Raw genomic sequence first — 22,367 nt, 5'->3', positions numbered from 1 at the left:
TTTGTATTATTTTTCTACCATCTTCATTGCTGGACTTTTATTTTGAAGGGAAATCGTTGAGGTCACAGCCTTATTCTTGCTGGCATCTCAAACATGAATGTGACAACCCTATGCTGATTATTTTGATACCCCAATTAAACAAACTGAGGCAAGGACAGGGAGAAGAGCTGAAATAAAGACATGATAATCTAGAAACAACACCAATGTGTGATTTTACCTGTTTGAGAAGCACTTGGAATCTACTTTTCAACACTGGTGTTTCTCCACTTTGACCAAAATGATGTAAATATGAGTGGTGTAAATACACAATTAATTATAGTTACACAAACTACTTTCATAACATCTCAGTATTAGACCATGGCTATTACAACCTAGTCTGGCTTTAACATTTCAGTATTAGAAAATGGCTATTACAACCTAGTCTGGCTTTAACATTTCAGTATTAGACAATGGCTATTACAACCTAGTCTGGCTTTAACATTTCAGTATTAGACAATGGCTATTACAACCTAGTCTGGCTTTAACATTTCAGTATTAGAAAATGGCTATTACAACCTAGTCTGGCTTTAACGTCATCTGGGTTTGTAGATTCAGATATGGTTCTTACTCAGCATAGGGCTGTACAAACAGATCCACCAATGTCATAATGCTAACTACTATATATCACAATGACTGAATAACATCCCTCCATACCAGTGCTTATGAATAAACTTAAATAGTATTAATGATAATTATTAACAACAAAATAGAAATAATAAGGGCTATTTAAAACAATTCAAGTAGATGTGTTTTAAAAAGCAAGTAGATTTGTTAACACCTTAAACAGAACCAGAGTGGGGACTGAAGGAATATAAAACAGATGCATATTATTTTTCTTCATCATCACCAACAGCTTGAGTAACATCTTACAATTGTCACAGAAAAAACATGTAGGCATTAAGGTGAGTGAGTGAGTACAACAAAATGCATATTTTTCTCGTGTTCATTTCATGCAGGGTTTTGTTGGTGCCATAACCCTAGGACTTCCAAAGCATGAATAGAATTGCCTACTGATAGACTACAACTACATTTCAGTATAACGTATCAATTAAAGCTTAAAAAGATTCTCTATAATGAAAACGTTGGAGTTTTCCTTTGGGAAGGTTCGCACAGCCTGAACAAATGTGTGTCCAGAGGAGGGGAATTTCTGTCTGACATGCCACCACTGTCAACGAAGATAATCATGAGAGATAGACACTCCTACACAAACACTCTTCCGTCGTTGGCCATCAGAGATGTGCAAATCAGTAACACCCCTCACTCAGAGTCTGGGCTGCTGTCAGCCTGTTGGGACAGGGATGGTGTTGAGGGACAGGGCTCAGGAGGACAGGAGGGGTACAGTATAGTGGTGCGATGGGAGAGGACACACTGTGAGCTCAGGGGCAGATCAGAAGTCGGTGCCCTGGAGTTTGGCAAAGGCCTTGGCGAGATTCATCTCGTGCCTGCGCAGGTGGTTGACCAGTGACTGCACGTAGGTGAACACACACTTGGAGTCAGGCTTCCTCCCCATGATCATCATGTCCTCCACCTCCAGAAGGGGCATGCAGTTGGCACATTCCCTAAGGAACGGAGATGGAGAGATGGTGAGATGGAGAAAGGGAGAGGTGGGGAGATGGCGAAAGAAAGAGATGAACAGAGTGATGGTAAGGATAAAATATGACATTCTCTCCACAAACACCGCTCTCACAAAAGCTTTTTTATCCACCCAAACTAACCAGGCAAGAGGGAGACACTACAAAGTATCTGTTCCAAACATATTCTGCCATTTGGTAAACAAAATAATCTATGTGCAATGCAGGAATATAACCACATGGAGGCACACTTGACTACTAAACCCTAAAAGTACTGTAGTTGACTGACAAAGTCAACAGTATGGCAGCGTGAGCTGCCCAACCAGGAGCACAGAGCAGGAGGAGAGGGAGAGCTCTGGGAAACAGCTGCAAGGTGGGAGGGAGTCAGCTACTATACCAGCAGATAGTAACCTAGCCCCTCAAAGACAAACACAAATGTCAACCCTGTAAAACTCTGTATGAAGTTTTTCTTTGTTGTGTTAGATACTAAGGAGATAAGTCTATTTATGTCATTCAGCAACGGCTTATATAACTGACCAGGCTTTATACACTTCAAGTAGAAAAACATCAGTAATTCTGAAGTCACTAAATGAGGGGAGATGATACACATGCTTCACACAGCACAGGTCTGACATTTCTTTTTCCTCTCCACTTTGTTTCCAATCTCTGTTTCCACTCCAGTGTTGTGTTGCGGCAGCTCCTTTTAAAGTGTGGAGCTGCAGATGGGGTGTGCTGATGGCTGGCCCTCTGCCTGGCTGGAGCCTGGAACCTGGCTCTGACTGCAGTCACACACTCACAGTCCATGTTTGGGCCTCTGGACCCCAGCACTGGCTCACAGGGCGGAGAAAACTGAGCTCTCACTTACACTAAGAGTACGCTTCCTACAACTTCATATGACTTCCTGCAGGATAATGATCTTGAATGTATTAATGGATGGCTCACTCTTCTCCTGTCTGACTTCACCATCATAATATGATGGAACTGGTGGCACTGTTGTTGATCCTGACCCCCCGACAACATGCACTCCTACACCCACAGTCACACACTGGGAGAATCTCAATTGGATTTGCTCAATTCCTCACGTCCTCTTCTCTGTCCTCTCCTCGCCTCCTTTTGAAAAAGGTCAGTGGTAATCGAGGATAGGAGTCATCGAGGAGAGGAAACGTGGAAACAAATGCTCATATATGAAATAAGACTCTCCTTCGCAACTAGCTCGTCATCAGGCAAATGTCATGTGTAAAGTGGTAAAAATACATTTAGCTAGTTGTGCTAGATATTTTATGGATAAATGTATAAGTAGCGTATCGTTTTAAATGTGTGTATGTTTTTCTTCTTCGGGTAAACAACAGCTGATTCAAGGGTTTGAGAGAAAAACTCTGGTATCCTCCGCTGGATGAGACAATCTAGGAGATGAGGAAACTCCTCGGTTAACCAATTAATGAATTATCCTACATATGGCGACCACTTATTGGTTTCTGGGTCATGGCCGGAGAAGAGGACGGAGGACACGAGTAGAGTATAGACTTTCGCTCAATTGAGAATCTCCCACTCACACCAATCCCACCCCATAAACCCCCAGCACCAGCATGAGGTTCCTCCGTGGGCCTGTTCCCTCTCTCACCATGAGTGCATTTGGGGTCCTAGGGGTGTGACTCTTAGGAGGAGTTTTTGGTTTTAACCAGGCCCTTGGTCACCAGGCCCCTGTAGAACTCCTGCAGGTACGTGTACACACACTTCCAATCTGGCTCACGCATCCGCACCATGTCCTCTACGTCCAACAGCTCGGGACAGTCAGCCAGCTTCCTGCACCCGCACCCCGGAGAGGGAGCAGGGGGAGAGAGGGGGGCGAGGGAGGGGGAGAGAAAGAGAAGAGGGAGGAAAGCCGAAAATACAGATATATGAAAAGTGAACAGGTAGAAGTGAGGGAGACAGAAGGAAGGAGGATGAGAGAGTGAGCAGTGAGCAGCCAAGTGAGAGGAATAGCCAGGGTGTGGAGAGAGGGAGAGAGAAGACACAAAAACACACCATAACATTACATTCCCTGTGTTAACAAACATATCCATGAGTTGACATGCTTCATGAACAACATGACACATATGTGCACACACGCAGACACAACAAAATGGCAAATGAAGCGTCAGGTGACGTCCATTTTGCCTTTTTGTTTGTTTTTTTTGTAGTTTTTTTCTGTGCACTGAGACAAAAGACTTGGGCATGGGGTTATAGAGACATCAATGGTAGAACATTGGCTTTGTTTTGTCCAGTACAAAAACAAGAGACAAGAAAAAAACAAGAAGAATCCTACACTGACATAAAGACATGGACCACAGGGTGAACCTAGAAGAGAAACACACTGGTGGTGCACAGGGTGGTGTGTTTGTGTTGGAGGGGTGTGAGAGAGGGTTCCAGATGAGGCACAGTGGCAGGGGGGGGTGAGGTTGGTAAGGGAGTGACAGTGCAGCACAGTGGCAAAGAGGGGGTTGGGGGTCTAGCTAGGAGGAACACGTGTTTGACAATCCGGTGTTTACGTCATCATGGTCCTTGTCATGAGCAGCATCATCACAGTGGCTCTAAGGACAGGTGAACACAGCAGACACTGGTGGGTGACAGGACAGAGGTCGGCAGTACATGACCTCATCAAAAGAGGAGATGACAGAGGTGGAGTGAGGAAGAGGAGGAGGAGGAGAGGGACAGATTAAAGGAGAGAGGGAAGGAGAGGGGTCTGGGAGGAAGTCACTCGAGTGCTCTTCCTGTACTGTAGTAACCTGGTGGTTGTTGTTTGGGGAGGGGTCAGTCTCAGGAGTTTCCTGGTTTAGATCAGGGTTGGTGGATGGAGGGTCACATCACACAGCGGTTACTGAGGAGAACGTCTCTGAGAGGAGAGAGTGGATGGAGAGTGGAGGTTTAAAGGTACAGGAGATAGTAGTAGTGGTAGTAACAGATCCAGGAGCTGACTGTACAGACATGAGAGAGAGGAGGGATAAAAAAAGAGCAGTGGCCCAGGCCCACCCCAACCCTCTTACTGTAGGGCCCCTGGAAACAGTGAGTTGAGTCCAATCGCTGAATCTGATGAATCCAATCCTGTGGATTCACATTCTTTTCCTTCCTCGGGCAGGCATTCTTACTGAACATGAATGGGTAGTTAGGTGGTATTAAGGCTAAGAGATGATGGTGAGAACCCAGAGGTCCTGTCTTGCTGAGCCTGAGGAATCCATAGACTGGCAGCTCAGTGTTGATTTTTACAGAGGTCAAACAAACATACCCAATAGAGGGATCATATCTTTTCAGAGAAATAGGTGTGTGGGAGTCTGGGGCAGAGAAAGAGGAGTGTGGGGGTCTGGGGCAGAGAAAGAGGAGTGTGGGGGTCTGGGGCAGAGAAAGAGGAGTGTGGGGGTCTGGGGCAGAGAAGGAGGAGTGTGGGGTCTGGGGCAGAGAAGGAGGAGTGGGGGGTCTGGGGCAGAGAAAGGCGAGGGAAGTTCTGGTTCTCAAGTTGTTTGACGGATTTTGAGTTTAATTGGGGGGGGGGCTAGACAGCTACAGTGGATCTAATTTCCCACGAACAGAGCCTTGGGGTGGTCAGACGATTGATGGTCTTTGGGGCGGAGGATGGTTCACTCAGACCCTGGCCCATTCTGCTGTAAATGGCCATGGGAGCAACTCCAAGAGTAAAGATTCCATTTAGCCCAGGGCTGAAGTTCTGACTGCATGTCATATTTCAAGACATCACATTCAGTACGTCTATGAGCGCATGCATGATGTACAGTTTACAAGTGTATGTGTGTACTCACTCTGCAGTGCTGAAGGCCACCTCAAAGTTGTGTCTGCGGTTGGCAGCAGTGAGAGAGGAGTAGTCAAAGGCCTCTGGGAAGAAGTTATGGACCAGGGCACAGAACGCCATGCCATCACTCCAACTGGACGAGAAGTTCTGGATGTCCACATTCTGCAGGAGGAAAGAAGAAGAAGAGGAGGAGAGGAATACTATATTCAATCACAAAGCATTAACCAATACTTCCAAATGTCATTAGTCACCTCATAGACTAGACTCAAGAGTATGTGAGAGAACACAGCATTGCTGACAGAGAAGACATGATGGCAGGTTTTGTTTGCAGTAGAGGGGTTATATAAAGGCCTAAGCCTCATAGCAGGATGAGCTAGTGTGAAGTGTGAATGCCTCAGATCTTTAAGGAGACTGGACACTCAGCATAGTGCCATGGTGGGTTGGCTCACCTCGTATGAGCGGGTCTTGGCGCGGCACCAGTCCAGCAGCATCTGTTTGATGGAGTTGGCATTGGGCACCACACAGCTAGCGGAGCGCTGGACCATGTTCACCTTGGCAACCGCTTTATTCCCTGGACTGAAGGGGGGTTGGTTTATGTTAGCATAGACTTGTTTAAACTCTTCTCATTCTTTGCTATTCTCAGTTCTTTCTATCCTTACCCTCCGCTCTCCTTCTCCAACTTCTCGATCATGGCTTTGCGGGACTGTGCGGCGGACGTCTTGGGCAGACTCTGGGCTCTCATCAGCTCCTTACGCTTCTCAGCCTGCCGGCGCTCCGCAGCACGGGACGCTGTGTCATCCTCACGGTCAAACACACTGATGGAGGAAGATAGAGAAGGGGTACATTACAGTTCAACACAATTTCCGTTAATCCTATAGGGGTTGCAGAGGAGGAGGGTTTAGGCACAGTATTCAATACAGCACAGTATTATATGGGTTCAGTTCTCACCTGCCCACTTTCCTGGCGGAGCTGGAGCTGGAAGAGGTAGATGAGTAGCTGTAGGACTTCGACTGGACTGTCCCCACTACAGAACACAGGGAGGTGGTGGTGGTGATGAGATCACACAACACCATATATGGATGAGAACAGATAGCAATCAAATGATGATTTAAATGAGGAGGAAGATGCATTGATGACTCACTGTCTGTTTTCTTCACGTAACTGGCCTCCATGGTGGTGCTGTGAGCTGTCCTGCTGCCATCACCTAGACACACAAACACGTACATTAGAACCATTTCAACTGACCTGGGAAGATCATGCAGGAGCTAGTGTTCTGCCCAAATGTATCAGCCATGTTGTCAGCCTAAGACATGGTGTGTGATTGGCCTACCAGACTGGGCGAAGTGGTTTGTCTTGGTGACTTGGCTGAGGGTGGAGCCATCAGCTGACTTCTCCACCTTCCTCATCACGACCTCTTCAGCTCCTCCTCCTCCCGTACGACCCTTCTGAGCGCGCTCTTCTCTCTGCTGCCGAAGCTCCACAAGACGAACCTCTCTCTCCTTCTCTCTCTGGTCTGAGATAGAGGAGAGGAGGGATGGCAAGAGGAAAAGGTCAGTGGAAAAAGAGGGAGAAGAGGCACTCAACAAGTTGACAGCATCTCATCTGCTACAAAGCCAAACTAAACATGGGTTGAATGTTTGCGGAGGTACATTTCAAGATTCTTTCCAAAGCACCATCAAATGCCTTGGAACACAAACAGCCACCCACAGGTGAAAGACAAACACAACCAACCCCAGGCCGTGCTGTGGTGGGGCATGTGCTGAACAAACATCAAAGAGTGCAAACAGAGACCCTGAACGTCACGTCAGACCAATGAGACACTGGCATAGTAAGGCTACTGAACGCTGTCCAACACTACTGTTACCCGATGCCTGAGAGCTCTAGCAGTCTTACCTGTCCATATACCTTCCTAATCCCCAGAGACACAGTTAAGCGCTCATTATAATGGAACTAAATACCTCCGGCCTCTCACTTACTGTTTCAACAGATTGGCTAGGGTTAAGGGTAATACAGGGATGAACTGGATGGCTAGTTACTAAGCCCATGGAAACTTCTCTGATACAGAGTTCCGAGTCCTGTCTGGAGTCTCAACAAACAGTTAGCACTTTGCACCCAGCCATCCATATGTGGAACAACATGAGGTGTGTTTGCCCTGAGACAGTGAGTGAATCATAAAGTCCCTTATCCCCCTGATAGATCACATATGGCACTGTGGTGAGTGCTGGGTAGTCACTCCAACATCTACAGAAAACATAAAGACTCATGCGTTCCCTCAATGTCCACCATACAGGTTTTGCATGTTCATGGTTGCTGTTGGTCAGTTCATGATCAATGTGTATCATTGAGAAAACTCAAATGACAAGCTCCAAACAGCACTGGTGGGACAGTATGGTTGACAATGAGGGGATACAGCCAAGCGGGACATTGATAAATGACTAACACGGATGCATATACTGTATTAACATAGTCCGCAAACACACAGGATGTTCCTACCTATTTCCTCCTGTGTACATCCCAGTACGGCTTCTGAGAGCAGGATGGGAGAACGTGAAAATAAGATCAGAAAATAAGGATGGAAAATGGCGAGAGATGAGGCAGGTACATAATGCAGACTAGATGTGATGAAGGTCACCAGCAGAAAGACCCAGCAGTTAATATCATAATTAAAACAAGACAATGATGGAGAAAAGACAACAGCTACAAATATGAAACCAGGGAAAATAACAAAGAGATGGATAAGGAAGAGAAAAAAAGGAGGTAAATAAAGAAATGAGGTTGAGGTATAGAGTGGTCAAGTAAGTACAGAGAGTGAAACATTGAAAGGTGTTAGAGGTTGGAGAGAGGGAAGGGACACGAGGTTGGTTAGTCTGGCTGTGGTCTCTCTCACCTCTCTTCCTCTTACGCAGATCTCTCATGGCCTGTCGGATCATCTTCCTCTCCTCAAAGTCCTTGGACTCATCCAGCTGTCGGAAAGAACAGGACAGACGGAAGGAATGAGAGGGGTAGGTCTTCAGACAAACTCAGTCATATAGCTACAAATACACACAGCACACTCACACAGAGTGTAGTGTACACACACAAGACACACAGACACACACTGAAATGTAAAGGTATGACCTTTCCAAATATAAGTTCTCTCAGCAGATCAGATTAAACTCTTCACTAATACACAAAAACAACAACACCACATTGCAACACATTTACGTTTGGGGATTTGAGGACTGTAAGCATGTGTGATATGGGGGAGTGGGAAGTACCATTTTATCCAGGAGCTCCTCATCGTTGATGGCGGCCAGCTGTTCTGCAGTCAGTTTTCCGGAGCGTTCTTCGACTTTGGCCCGAGCTGCAGAAGAGCCGTTGGGTACAGTAGCCGGGGCCTGACAGCATGCCACCTGCACCGAGGGCTCCACTGCAAACACTGGCTCTGAGGCCATCACAGGCTCTGTCTCCATCTACACAGACAGAGAGAGAGAGAGAGGGCATGATGGGTTATTTTCATGTTATACAGCTTTTTAAATCAGGATTGGTATCCATTTTAGACTGTGAGTGCGAACAATTTTTTATCCTCAGCTGAGGGTCAATGTTAATTTCAGCACAGACATAAACAGATACAAAAGGTGGTCGATCATACTCAAATACCATTTTCCAGCTGGTGAGAAACCATGGGACCAGAACACACAAGGCCAGGGGAGGGACAGAAAAGGGAGGCTTCTGATCCGTCAACCCCTACAGCTGTGTTTACAGCAGTTTGCTGACATTTAGGGTGGAATGAGCACTGGAGGATTTCAGGAAAACGTCCTGGAACGTTTGGAGGTGGGAGGGGGAGCATGTACTCCAAGAATCAACTAGACTCAGCAGCGGGATCATTTGTACTTGAGTGGATGGTCGGGGGCCAGAACATAATTATAAATAAGTTGTAGGCTGCAAATTGACCGCAAGAAGGCCAAACAGATAATATTTGACTAAAACAAAACCATTTCAAACCTTGTTTACATTTGTATTTGATCACGTGTCTCTATGCGTAGTAATACTTGGGAACAGATTTACAAAATTAAAATCACTTGAAGCTGATTTGCTGGTGTTTTTTATTTGCAACAATGAAAAAGAAGGACATTTGAGGACTTGTGAGGCATCCGTTTCTCAAACTAGACACTCTAATGTACTTGTCCTCTTGCTCAGTTGTGCACCGGGGCCTCCCACTCCTCTTTCTATTCTGGTTACAGTTTGCGCTATTCTGTGAAGGGAGTAGTACACAGTGTTGTACGAGATCTTAAGTTTCTTGGCAATTTCTTGCATGGAATAGCCTTCATTTCTCAGAAAAAGAATAGACGGACGAGTTTCAGAAGATAGTTATTTGTTTCCCGCCATTTTGAGCCTGTAATCGAACGCACAAATGCAGATGCTCCAGATACTCAATTAGTCTAAAGGCCAGTTTTATTGCCTCTTTAAATCAGGACAACAGTTTGCAGCTGTGCTAACATAATTGCAAAGGGGTTTTCTAATGATCAATTAGCCTTATAAAATTATAAACTTGGATTAGCTAACACAACGTGCCATTGGAACACAGGAGTGATGGTTGCTGATAATGGGCCTCTGTATGACAATGTAGATATTCCATTAAAAACCATTTCCAGCAACAATAGTCATTTTCAACATTAACCATGTCTAACCTGGATTTCTGATCAATTTTATGTTATTTTAATTTACAAAAAATGTACTCTTCTTTAAAAATCAAGGACATTTCTAAGTAACCCCAAACTTTTGAACGATAGCACACACACACACACACACACACACACACACACACACACACACACACACACACACACACACACACACACTAGTGCTTTTGGAAAGTATTCAGACACCTTCACTTTTTCTACATTTTGTTACATTACAGACTTAATCTAAAATTATTATATATTTTTTGTAAACCTCAGCAATCTACACACAATACCCCATAATGACAAAGCCAAAACAGGTTTTTAGATTTTTTTGTAAATGTATTAAAACTAAAAAAAACAGAAAAACCTTATTTACATAAGTTTTTAGACCCGTTGCTATGAGACTTGAAATTGAGCTCAGATGCATCCTGTTTCCATTGATCCTCCTTGAGATGCTCCTACAACTTCATTGGAGTCCACCTGTGGAAAATTAAATTCATTGGACATGATTTGGTAAGGCACAGACCTGTCTATATAAGGTCCCACATTTGACAGTGCATGTCAGAGCAAAAACCAAGCCATGAGGTCACAGGAATTGTCAGTAGAGCTCAGAAACGGGATTGAGGCGAGGCACAGATCTGCGGAAGGGTACCAAAACATTTCCGCAGCATTGAAGGTCCCCTATCGTCTATCGGCTTTCTAATCGGCTTTCTATTTCACAACAAAGCCTCCTTCACTCACGCCGCCAAACTTACCCTAGTAAAACTGACTATCCTGCCGATCCTCGACTTCGGCGATGTCATCTACAAAATAGCTTCCAATACTCTACTCAGCAAACTGGATGCAGTCTATCATAGTGCCATCCGTTTTGTTACCAAATCACCTTATACTACCCACCACTGCGACCTGTATGCTCTAGTCAACTGGCCTTCGCTACATATTCATCGCCAGACCCACTGGCTCCAGCTCATCTATAAGTCTATGCTAGGTAAAGCTCCACCTTATCTCAGTTCACTGGTCACGATAACAACACCCACCCGTAGCACACGTTCCAGCAGGTATATCTCACTGATCCTCCCCAAAGCCAACACCTCATTTGGCCGCCTTTCCTTCCAGTTCTCTGCTGCCAGTGACTGGAACGAATTGCAAAAATCGCTGGAGACTTTTATTTCCCTCACCAACTTTAAACATCAACTATCTGAGCAGCTAACTGATCGCTGTAGCTGTACATAGTCCATCTGTAAATAGCCCACCCAATCTACCTACCTCATCCCCATGCTGTTTTTATTAAAGGTAATGATTCAAATATTCCACCCTGAAACCATATAATTGTATGAAATCTTTAGAAACTATAATCTGATAATGTATGTAGTTTTCGTCAGAATTAGAACAAGGACCTTTTGCTCCTTTTTAGTATGTAAGCAGGGTGCAAGTGTGAAACAAATGGTAAGAGGAGCTGTCGACAGACAAGTTGTACTACTGTGTTCCTTACAGGACATTCTGTCCCCACCCGTGGAGTGGAGAAACTGTTAGGCTTGCAGAAGATTATGAAGCATGTTTCAGATTAAAGAAACAATGTATCTGTGTAGTGGAAAAACACCGACTGTCTGAGCAAGGCGTAGCTTAAGATTTGAACTTGTTTGTGTGTGTGTTATAAAGACCGTGTTTGCATTCTTGACTTTAGAACGTTCTTGTGAATAAATTGTACGATCCTTTTGCATCAAGTCGAGTCTTTGCCTAATTATTATTAATCCCAAGGTCTTACAAACAGAGAGTTACAGCGGTTCGACGTCCCTGCCAAGCAACAGTTAGCTCACTCATCATTGGCCCTCTCAGTCTGTCTAAGCAGTATGATGAGGAACAGAGGGCTCATGTCATGTGACAGGAGTAAAGCACTACTTTGGCTATGGGCCTGTAGAGGTGCAATAATCTAAACTGTGTAGGATTGAATCCAGCTTAACTCCTATAGTAGTATACACACTACAGTACTGTAAAAGCACAAGCACATGGTCCAGGAGCAGATGGTGCACCTCAGTCAGTGCTGTTACAGACAGGAGAGATGTAGGCTTTTTGTGTGCTCCCACTGCTGACAGACGAATAAAGGAGATGAGACATGGACATAAACGCAGCACAGTCTTCCATTAAGACACCACTGGCTTTGTAACCATTTCTTTTAAGAGGCCATGAAGCCTCTAGGTAACACCTCTTAAATAGATTTTCATATGGTGCCACATGCCTTTTGCAGACTATAGAGGCTGGGCTGGGCTGGTCTGCTAGACTTTAATGCTTTTGTTATAGATGTCCAGGTCCAGATTTAGCCCCAGACTGCTGGCACTGACCCCATCAGCCCCCACCCCCCCACCCCCTCTCCTCCCAGAGAGACCAGCCAAGGAGAGGGTGCCCCCCAGCCCCAGTGCAGACAGAGCTGTGTGATCCAGGGTGGCCTCTGGTTCTGGTCCTGGAGGTCTGGACTGAGATTCAGGGGTCTGACCCATGGGACAGGTCAGAGTGAGAGCCACTTGACCGCAGTGGAATGTTATTGGACACAGCCCTGCATAAAAACACCAAAACAAACAGGGCCTCACTGGAACAGATGCTTGGACATTGTGGGGTTAGGGGTGAGGGAGTGAGGGAGAGGGGTGAGGGAGAGGACAGATCCACTTTAAATGGCTTGTTATATAATTCATTAGTGATTAGGGTTCCAGTTATAGTACCCAAGAGATGGGGTTATTTTCGTCTGTGAGAGTGGACATAGGTTAAGAGTGGCTGGTGTGCCTAACACTATGCCATTGTGTGACGTGTCTGTACACTTTTAGTACTGGGTTATATAAGAGCTGGGAAAAGAGAACCGCATCTCTAATTCATTGATGATTGGAAAGAGACAGGCTTTTTTGTCTTCTTTCATGGGCATGAGAGTGGACATTGTGCTAAGGGTGTCCGGTTGAGTCTAACACTACGCCATCCGTACACTCTAGACCTACGGGACTCGGTTATGTAAGAGGTGTTGAGGCAGAGGTGGATCTATATAGTACGGCATTGTGAAGCGTAGGGTGTCGGGTAAGATCAGCTTCCATGCATGCCAGTCATCTGTCAGTCTGTGACATGACTGAACTAAAGGAGAACAGCTTCCCTCTGGGTGGGAGAGGCCTGACGGACAGGAACAGCTGGTCTGGGAGCATTACTGGGCTAAGGACCCTGTCCAGCTGAATAATACCACATCAATTCCCTTCAATATCCCTCAAAATGTCATCAACATACAACAATAAACATACACTATAGAGCCAGGATGCTCTGTCACCCAGAATACATGACATTATTAGGAATAACAGACTTGGCAAACTTTCACACACACCAATCTACAGCAACATACAGTATGATTTCCCAACCAACAGAGCAGAGAGGTCAACAGGTTTCATAGTCTGTGTCAGTGTTAGCGGTACCGGTGTTCAAATCAAAATCAAATCACATTTTATTTGTCACATACACATGGTTAGCAGATGTTAATGTGAGTGTAGCGAAATGCTTGTGCTTCTAGTTCCGACCATGCAGTAATATCTAACAAGTAATCTAACAATTTCCCAACTACTTACACACAGAAATGTAAAGGAATGAATAAGAATATGTACATAATACCAGACTAATACCATCATAGTAATTTGAAGGTAAATAACATAGGACAGAGAGAGAGAGAGCCTCTACATTGTCAGCTCTTGGCTGGGTTCCCTTTACCCCAGTCAAAACAGGAGCAGAGCTGACCTTCTTGACCTGGACTACAGCAGGCTGCAGGGTTCAAGAGCAGTCTGACTGCCTCTAGAAGGCTGAGGAGCACATCAGGTCCAATTTCTCGAGTCCTGTAATTACAAAGGGTCTGGACCACGGGGGGGGTCTGATGGAGTGCCATTGGTGTGTCACATACCTGAGATGTAATCAGAGAGAGCACCCAGGCTGTGAACCATCAGTTGGCCACAGAGAAGGGTATGGTTCAGTATCTGACCAGGATATCCCAAATCAAATCGTAATGTCAAAGAGAGGTGAGGAGTTCCTAAAAGACTGAAGGGTAGACCAAATCCAACACAATGTTAGGGACCTATTTTAGGAGGAGAGTTCCACAGAGATCTTAGGAGCCCAGTGCTTGGGCAGTAGACCAGAGGCTTTCATCATGACCAGGCGGTTACTCAGAAGATTAAATGACAGCAAACAGGATACTTCCTCCCACCACAGGATGTGTGTCCCCTGACAGAACACGGAAACAAAGAAGAACACCTGCACAAACACTCAGGGCAGTGAGGGCACCTCCACAAACCCCAACATCCACCCAATAGGATTAATGCATATTAAAAACGCAGGTGTCACACACTCACAAGTGTCACACACTCACAGACAATGAGAGAGGGGCTGGCACGAAACAGTGAGAGAAGAGAGAGAAGGTCATGCTTTGTGGATGGGAGGGGATGATGTGGATGGGAGGGTATGATGTGGGATGATAGAGATCATGTTGGAACTGTCCTCATAAGTAGAGGGTGGAAAAAGACAGCAGGAGAGAAGGAGGGGCTACAGGCATGAAGGAGGGGCTAAAGGAAGGAGGGGCTAAAGGCATGCAGACAAAGCTGGCGAGATGATTGGTTACGGTTAAATCCCCTTCTTCACAATGATACCCCTAACCCGGAGATGTAACCAGACATCTGTACTGACAATGTGCTCTAATCTGCTGTCAAGCTGAACACTAAAACCATAAACTAACCTAGACTGATCAGATGCTTATTATAGATGCGAAAACTTGTCATCCAAGATTAGAGGAAAATCTAAGCATCAAAGAGGGATAGGGAAGAGAGTGTCAGTAAAGAATAAGAGGCTGGAACTGATTCTAAATATTTTGTCAGGAGGGGATCCATACAGGCATAGAGAGAGAGAGGCATACCATGCTGTTGCTGTGAGAGATGCCTCCTAGTCCTATCAGTGAGGAGGTGGAAGAAGAACGACGTGTGGCAAAGGTGGGACAGTGTGGGACTGGTGTGGCCTCAGGTTCACAATCTCGTCCATCGGGTGTTTTAGGGCTGAGGGGTGTGCTGGATGGAAGTTGGAGGTCATTGGGAGTGCTGGGTGTTGGCTCCGGGACGAAGGCTGTGTAAGATGGTGGTTCAGGCAGGCCCAGGGCCTGACATAGAGCCTCCACCTGGCGGGCCAGCCTCTCCTGCTGGATACGCAGCCTCAAGTTCTCCTCCTGCAGAGCTGCCAAAGCTGTAGACAGAGGAGCCACACGCGCTGCAGCCTCCTCGAGCCGTGCATCCACCCGCTTCCCAAAGGCCTGCAGGTCACTGTGGATCTCCCCCACGGCACAGCGCAGTGTCAGCTCCAGCCCACACTCACCACCATCACTCTCCTCCTCCTCAGCCTGATCTTGGGCTAGCAGGTCACCAATCACCTCCTCCAAACCAGACTCAGCACACAGGCTGTCTGGATTGCCCACCAGGGGCTGTGGAGCCTCTGAGGCCGACAGGAAGTCCAGGTTCACTCCAGGCATGGTGGGTAACTGCTCTCAATATCAAAAGTCACACCGAAGGTCGTATCTCATTACAATGAGATGCAAAGTCCCTCTCTTTCAACTAAGCGCTAGGAACCAAATCGAGCTCTAAGAGTTAAACAATCCAAGAGCAATGTTGGTTGAGTTTTCAGTACGTATCCCCAGGGAGAAGAGGACAGTATCTCTCTGTCTGCCTGTTTATAGAGACCCTCCAAAACAACTCTAGTTCTTTATACCCCCCACAAATCCCAGACAGCCAATGAGCATTCACAGAATCCCGTTTCCAAGGCAGCAGAGGCCCCCACCCCTGTTTCCCTCAGGTGCCATAGACATGTGTATTTATTTATCACTAGCCCCATCTATTATTCCACTGAGTCAGTCAGGGCCTGGGTGTCTGGTGGGGGGGCCGGAGGGGAAATACGGGTGACAACAATTCATAACCCCCCCCCCCCCCAACTCCCCATTTATTTAGAACCCTTGTCCTTCACACCTCGATTGGCAGGCGACTGGGGTTTGGATGGGGCTGTGTCTGTGTCTGGCCGACTGAGAGGGCCGACAGAATTTTACTTAAAGTGTTTGACAGCAGCCTCTCAGGCTTGACATTATGAGTCAGTTGAGCTGCATGGGTCAGGTCAGAGGACAGGTCACCAAGGGTTAGGAGAACCTAAGAAGCACACCGAGCTGTGAGAGAGAGACAGAGGGTGGTCAATGTGGTGGACTATAGACAACCTGAACCTGGTTCTGGTTGACCCCGGCCGTGGGGAAGGCTCTTGTTAAATGCCAGCTGCTCACGGCCGTGTGCTTGCTTTGGAACTTGCTGATAGAAAATAATATCACAGTGGTCTGACCAGCTGCTGTAACGTGTGCATTCTTCAAGTGCTTTGTGTGTCAAGTTGAATGCTTTGAGAGAGTGTTGAACAGTCTGTGTCGATATGAATGTGTGCCTCCAGCATGCATTTGTGTGTATGTATGGAATGGTTATAACCATTCCAATTTTAGAAAATTACAGCACTATAGGTCTGCATGAATCAAATCATCTGAACTCAAACTACAGTGATCTACAGTGATACCAGGTGAACAAGGTTAGCGCAACACAAGCAAGCCCTCTTAGCACGTAATGTTGTTCTTAATCTCTGGTACACACACCTAAATGGTGCTTAAGCAATATAGCTAAAACTGTGTTCACTGAAAACCAGCATTTTTGTAGTTATTTGGCATGGTGGTTTCCAGGGTTGGGTTCAGTTACGTTTCAATTCAGAAAGTAAACTAAATTCTTATTCTAATTCAAAATGTTCCTAATTGAAAAGCATTGATGAGAATTGGAAATGGAATATCATTGTACTTCCTGAATTGACTGGAATTTAAATGGAACTTCCCCAACCCTGGTGATTTAATCAAACCCCTAGGCATTCCTTAATATTGATATTGAGTGTGTAACTGAACTGCTGATCCTGGGATTTAGAGGACAGGAGAACAGCTTCCAGGAACGGGGAGCAGGCCAGAGAGACTGTGGCCAGGCAGGCCAGGAGAAGTGGGTCAGACCCTATCAAGGACATCACTTTAGTCTGGCGCACACGCACACGCACGCACACACACACATCTGAACACTGCAACAAGGTTTGTGTTTGTGTGTGTGTGTGTGTGTGTGTGTCTGTCAAAACACAGTCTGTTTTGTTTGTGCATATGTGAGCATGTGTGTTGGAGAGGGAGAGCGAGAAAGAGGCAGAGGGATAAATAGAGACAGAGAGAGCATGTGTTGTGCATGTGAATGTTCTCTATATCTCTGAATGTTATGTATCTGTATAATAAGCAAGTGACTGTATTCATGCCCTAAGGCACACCTGTGTAAATCAGAGAAGTGACAATGTCTTTGATCGTTGTGACTGGAGGTCGACCGATTAATCAACATGGCTTATTTCAAGTTTTCATAACAATCGGTAATCAGCCTTTTTGGACGCCGACTAAATTGCAATCCACGAGGAGACTGTGTGGCAGGCTGACCACCTGTTACACAAGTGCAGCATCAAAAGGACCTTGTGGCTGCAAGGAGCCAAGGTAATTTGCTAGCTAGCATTAAACGTATCTTATAAAAAACAATCAATCTTAACATAATCACTAGTTAACTACACATGGTTAATGATATTACTAGTTTAACTAGCTGGTCCTGCGTTGCATATAATCAATGCGATGCCTGTTAATTTATCATCGAATCACAGCCTACTTCAACTTGATGATTTAACAAAAGCGCATTCGCGAAAAAAGCACAATCGTTGCAATAATGTACCTAACCATAAACATCAATACCTTTCTTAAAATCAGTACACAAGTATATTTTTTAAACCTGTTATGTAGTTAAAAAAATAAATTATTGTTAGCAGGCAATATTAACTAGGGAAATTGTGTCACTTCTCTTGCGTTCAGTGCAAGCAGAGTCAGGCTATATGCAGCAGTTTGGGCTGCCTAGCTCGTTGTGAACTGTTGAAAGGCCATTTATTCCTAACAAAGACCGTAATTAATTTGCCAGAATTTTACATAATTATGACATAACATTGAAGGTTGTGCAATGTAACAGTAATATTTAGACTTTGAGTTGCCACCCGTTTGATAAAATATGTAACGCTGGGCCTCCCGGGTGACGCAGTGGTTACGGGCGCTGTACTGCAGCGCCAGCTGTGCCATCAGAGACTCTGGGTTCGCGCCCAGGCTCTGTCGTAACCGGCCGCGACCGGGAGGTCCGTGGGGCGATGCACAATTGGCCTAGCGTCGCCCGGGTTAGGGAGGGCTTGGCCGATAGGGATGTCCTTGTCTCATCGCGCACCAGTGACTCCTGTGGCGGGCCGGGCGCAGTGCGCGCTAACCAAGGTTGCCAGGTGCACGGTGTTTCCTCCGACACATTGGTGCGGCTGGCTTCCGGGTTGGATGCGCGCTGTGTTAAGAAGCAGTGCGGCTTGGTTGGGTTGTGTATCGGAGGACGCATGACTTTCAACCTTCGTCTCTCCCGAGCCCGTATGGGAGTTGTAGCGATGAGACAAGATAGTAGCTCCTAAAACAATTGGATACCATGAAATTGGGGAGAAAAAGGGGTAAAATAAATAAATATATATATATAAAAACATATGTAATGCTTCCGTATTTCACTGAAAGAATAAACGTTTTGTTTTTGAAATGAGAGTTTACGGATTTGACCATATTAAAGGCTCGTATTTCTGTTTGTTTATTATAATTAAGTATATGATTTGATATTTGATAGAGCAGTCTGACTGAGCGGTGGTAGGCAGCAGCAGGCTCGTAAGCATTCATTCAAACAGCAGCTCTTAGCAATGATTGGATGCACAGCTCTGTTTATGACTTAAAGCCTATCAACTCCTGAGATTAGGCTGGCAATACTAAAGTGCCTATAAGAACATCCAATAGTCAAAGGTATATGAAATACAAATTGTATAGAGAGAAATAGTCCTATAATTCCTATAATAATTACAAACTAAAACATCTTACCTGGGAATATTGAAGACTCATGTTAAAAGGAACCATCAGCTTTCATATGTTCTCATGTTCTGAGCAAGGAACTTAAACGTTAGTTTTTTTACATGGCACATATTGCACTTTTACTTTCTTCTCCAAAACTGTGTTTTTGCATTATTTAAACCAAATTGAACATGTTTCATTATTTATTTGAGACTAAATTGATTTTATAAATGTATTATATTAAGTTAAAATAAGTTTTCATTGTTCATTCAGTATGGTTGTAATTGTCATTTATTACAAAAATATATATAAAAATAATCAGATTAATCGATATCGGCTTGTTTTGGTCCTCCAATAATCGGTATCGGCGTTGAAAAATCATATTCGGTCGACCTCTAGTTGTGACCCCGCTGCAGTTATTTACAAGAGAGTGTCTAAAAATAGTCAGCAGCTTAATCCAGAACACACCAATAAACCTCAGCTGGGACTTCACCCTGGCCCCCCCTCCAGAGAAGAACAGCACAGTGAGATAAATGATCTCAGGCCACAGCTTTAAGTCATATAGCCATAAAACACCAGGGATAAAACAGTAACACACTGCATGTGACTTACGGCTCCACTAACAAAATCCACAGACCAGGATCATCTCCAAAATAGTCAGAGACCTCATCTCTTTCTCCCTTTCTCCTGTCCTCCATAAAAGCCCTGTACAGGGGCCATATACTAGGGAACATGTGTGCTGGTTGGGTAACCCGTGCTCAGTGTTTGTTCAGGCTGTGCTGACAATAGGGAGGTTAGTGTGCTGTATGACAGTGAGTAGCCAGGACTGACAGTTGATCATTCACTGTGGGACCGTGGCCATAAACCCCTGTCCAGCGTTACCAGCGTGACCCAGGGCTCTGCTGTAATCTCCATGCCCGCAGGAGTGCCACTGCTTGTCCGTCGTCGCCGCAGAGATAGAACGAAGGCCAATTACCATTATTTATCATCTCTCCCCAACCCGCTTCTTGCCCGCTTTCTTCAGAGTTGATGCATTTTTATTATTCTGCCCATTGTAAGATTCAATGCTACCTGATCTGCATTATCCCAGTCCAAAAGCCTATCTGAACCTGAGCCGTCATTAAGTAACTGGTTGTGTATAAGGGTGATAATGATGATAAGGTTTGAGTACATACCACCAAAGAGGAGCAGAGGACCACCCACACAGATCACAAACAGTCTGTGTACCCCATGGCTGCTCCTTTACCAAACACCAATAAAGACTAACTCATCCAAAACAACCCTCTTATCACACAGCTTTGATTGCAAGACCTCCATAATAGGACTGTTCCATCAGTGTGTATACAACCCTACGATCCTATTGAGGACAGAGGAATGTGAATGTCAATGCCTTGTCATGACATTGCCCTCTTTGGGTACAGCACGCCCCATCCCCCTGTCTCCTACACCCAGGCTGCTGTGGTCAGAGAGAGGTCGTAAATTCCTGGAGGAGATTATCTCCTCATGGCCACAGTATAGCGAGAGAGTAGAGTTTTCATAGAAGAGAACAAAGGAATTTCTTCCACCTCACAGAACTTGAGGTCCGAACAACATGTGTGTGTATAAAAGATCGGTGAAGAATCCAGCTACAAACTGGTCCGTTTGGTGCAATTTTGTGGAGCTCATGGGAGACAGTGCGGCCACATTACCATAACGCTATTTATTTAATAATCTCAGATATGAGGTTTACATCTAATTGTTGTATAAGATGAATGAGTGAAGATGATACTGTTGGTAAAATTGTGTAATGTGATTTTGGACTGTTTAATGAAGGAAACTCCAATTCCCTTTTGAGTTTAACTAAATCAGAGGACCGCCCATGAGCCCAGTTAGGGTCGGGCATCCGGGGACAGGCCCTTTTCTGCAATTCCGAATAAAACCTCACCTTCAGAATTTCTCAACAGACCATGTTTCTCTCAATTACGAGAGGACAAAAGTTGCAGACCAGCTTACCTCGATAACAAGAGGGCCAAGGTTTGAGACCAGACTGCTGAATCTTTTAACCATCCCACGTGGTTAAACTCTTAGACTATCGATACCGACAGAATAAGAACAAGTCTTTCATATTAATTACTAGTCTGCAGATAGGAATTCGGTATCATTGAACGTGAAGACCGACAACCGCCGAAACATCTGTCCATAATGACATGAATGAATGTCACACTGAACTATCCATTCTATCCACGACAGAGAGCGCGGACAAACTCTCCAACAGAAACAAACTTTTCAACAGAGATCCCGACGACACACTGAGCGTAAATATATATATTGATTGCAATTGTTCTCGAATGAGTGAGCGTTCATGTGCAAAGGATTAGCATTTCAATTGTTATTATTATCAACTCTGTGGTAACTTCTCAGCTGACCCCCACTCCCCGTTTGTCTAACAAGCCACCATGCTGGTTTAGCCCACTAGGGAAACTCCGTTATCATTTCTTTGTTGCTATCTACTGTTTGTTTATGCATTTCTGTGAATTACTTAGTTAGTAAATTCATGATTTAAGAAAATTGATGTATGGATGACTCATAGTGAAGACTGGGTTCGTGCAGATAACCAACAATTTACAACGTTTGGAATGAGACTAACGTGAGGTAAAGAAGAATTCATTCATCAGAAGACTATTGATCAGATATGAAAATATCTGAAAAGTTATATTAGGAAAATTATAACTTTGTAATCTGAATATTTTCCTTGGTGCCGCGACTTCCTAGTTAATTACAGTTACATGATTAATCAGTTTAATCGCGTAATAATAATTACAGAGAGTCATTTGATAAAGATTCATCTTCAGTTTAATGATGCCAAAGACACGACAGCCTGTTAATGGTGGGACTGGAAGCCAATCCAGACAAATCCATCGTCCATCATTGTCACGCACCCTTGAACTTCCATGGGCCTGAGAGACTATGTGGGACAGGTGGTGGGGCCTAGACCCAGGACAGAGGTACAGTGCAGCAGCCCTGCTTGATGCTAACCTAGAGCGAGAATAGCATCTGCCAGCTTCCCTTCACAAATCTCATTAGCAGAGTTATTTCCACGTGTCTCTAATAACCTGAATAAGCCCGGCTGATATACCATGCTGGTTGCTTTGGCTGAAAAAGTGTCCCCTGTTTGCCTACACAAAAAGGAACACGTCTTGTGCTCTTATTCACAAACCTATTCTAAACCTCAACACATGGTCTCAGTACCTGGAAACAAGGACAAGTGCACATATGTAGCGCAACTGTCTTGGTGTAAGTCCTTACAAAAAGGACATCAAAAGAATCCAATGGTCGTATCCATGACTTTC

The 22,367-nt window shown here is 45.0% G+C and overlaps 2 protein-coding genes across 7 annotated transcripts in view; both read right to left on the bottom strand.

The window, feature by feature from the left end:
- Nucleotides 1-187: 187 nt before the first annotated feature.
- Nucleotides 188-22,367, bottom strand: part of LOC115111638 (smoothelin-like) — a 101,320-nt gene continuing 79,140 nt past the window's right edge. For 2 of the 6 annotated variants that reach the window (XM_029637904.2, XM_029637908.2), the window contains 10 exons: nt 8,646-8,840; nt 8,276-8,351; nt 7,882-7,914; nt 6,719-6,901; nt 6,530-6,592; nt 6,337-6,412; nt 6,048-6,203; nt 5,838-5,964; nt 5,399-5,550; nt 188-1,598 (listed from right to left, as the gene is read on the bottom strand). In XM_029637904.2, the coding sequence (XP_029493764.1) occupies nt 1,427-1,598; nt 5,399-5,550; nt 5,838-5,964; nt 6,048-6,203; nt 6,337-6,412; nt 6,530-6,592; nt 6,719-6,901; nt 7,882-7,914; nt 8,276-8,351; nt 8,646-8,840 (1,233 nt within the window). In that variant the 3' untranslated portion in view covers nt 188-1,426. Of the gene's footprint in view, nt 1,599-3,231; nt 3,414-4,375; nt 4,483-5,398; nt 5,551-5,837; nt 5,965-6,047; nt 6,204-6,336; nt 6,413-6,529; nt 6,593-6,718; nt 6,902-7,881; nt 7,915-8,275; nt 8,352-8,645; nt 8,841-22,367 lie in introns of those variants that run through there. The other 4 variants (XM_029637906.2, XR_003860827.1, XM_029637909.2 and 1 more) reach the window with 4 other exon arrangements.
- On the bottom strand, nt 8,879-15,788 carry LOC135565297 (uncharacterized). The gene is made up of 2 exons (XM_065011583.1): nt 14,971-15,788; nt 8,879-10,532 (listed from the first exon to the last, which is right to left on the bottom strand). The coding sequence occupies exons 1-2, from the start codon at nt 15,571-15,573 to the stop codon at nt 10,470-10,472; spliced, it is 666 nt and encodes a 221-aa protein (XP_064867655.1). The 5' UTR covers nt 15,574-15,788; the 3' UTR covers nt 8,879-10,469.

The sequence above is a fragment of the Oncorhynchus nerka genome, linkage group LG27 (genome assembly GCF_034236695.1).
Source record: "Oncorhynchus nerka isolate Pitt River linkage group LG27, Oner_Uvic_2.0, whole genome shotgun sequence".
Classification (NCBI taxonomy): domain Eukaryota; kingdom Metazoa; phylum Chordata; class Actinopteri; order Salmoniformes; family Salmonidae; genus Oncorhynchus; species Oncorhynchus nerka.
Note: the sequence above shows the minus strand (reverse complement) of the source record. Positions and strands in the feature narration are given on the sequence as shown.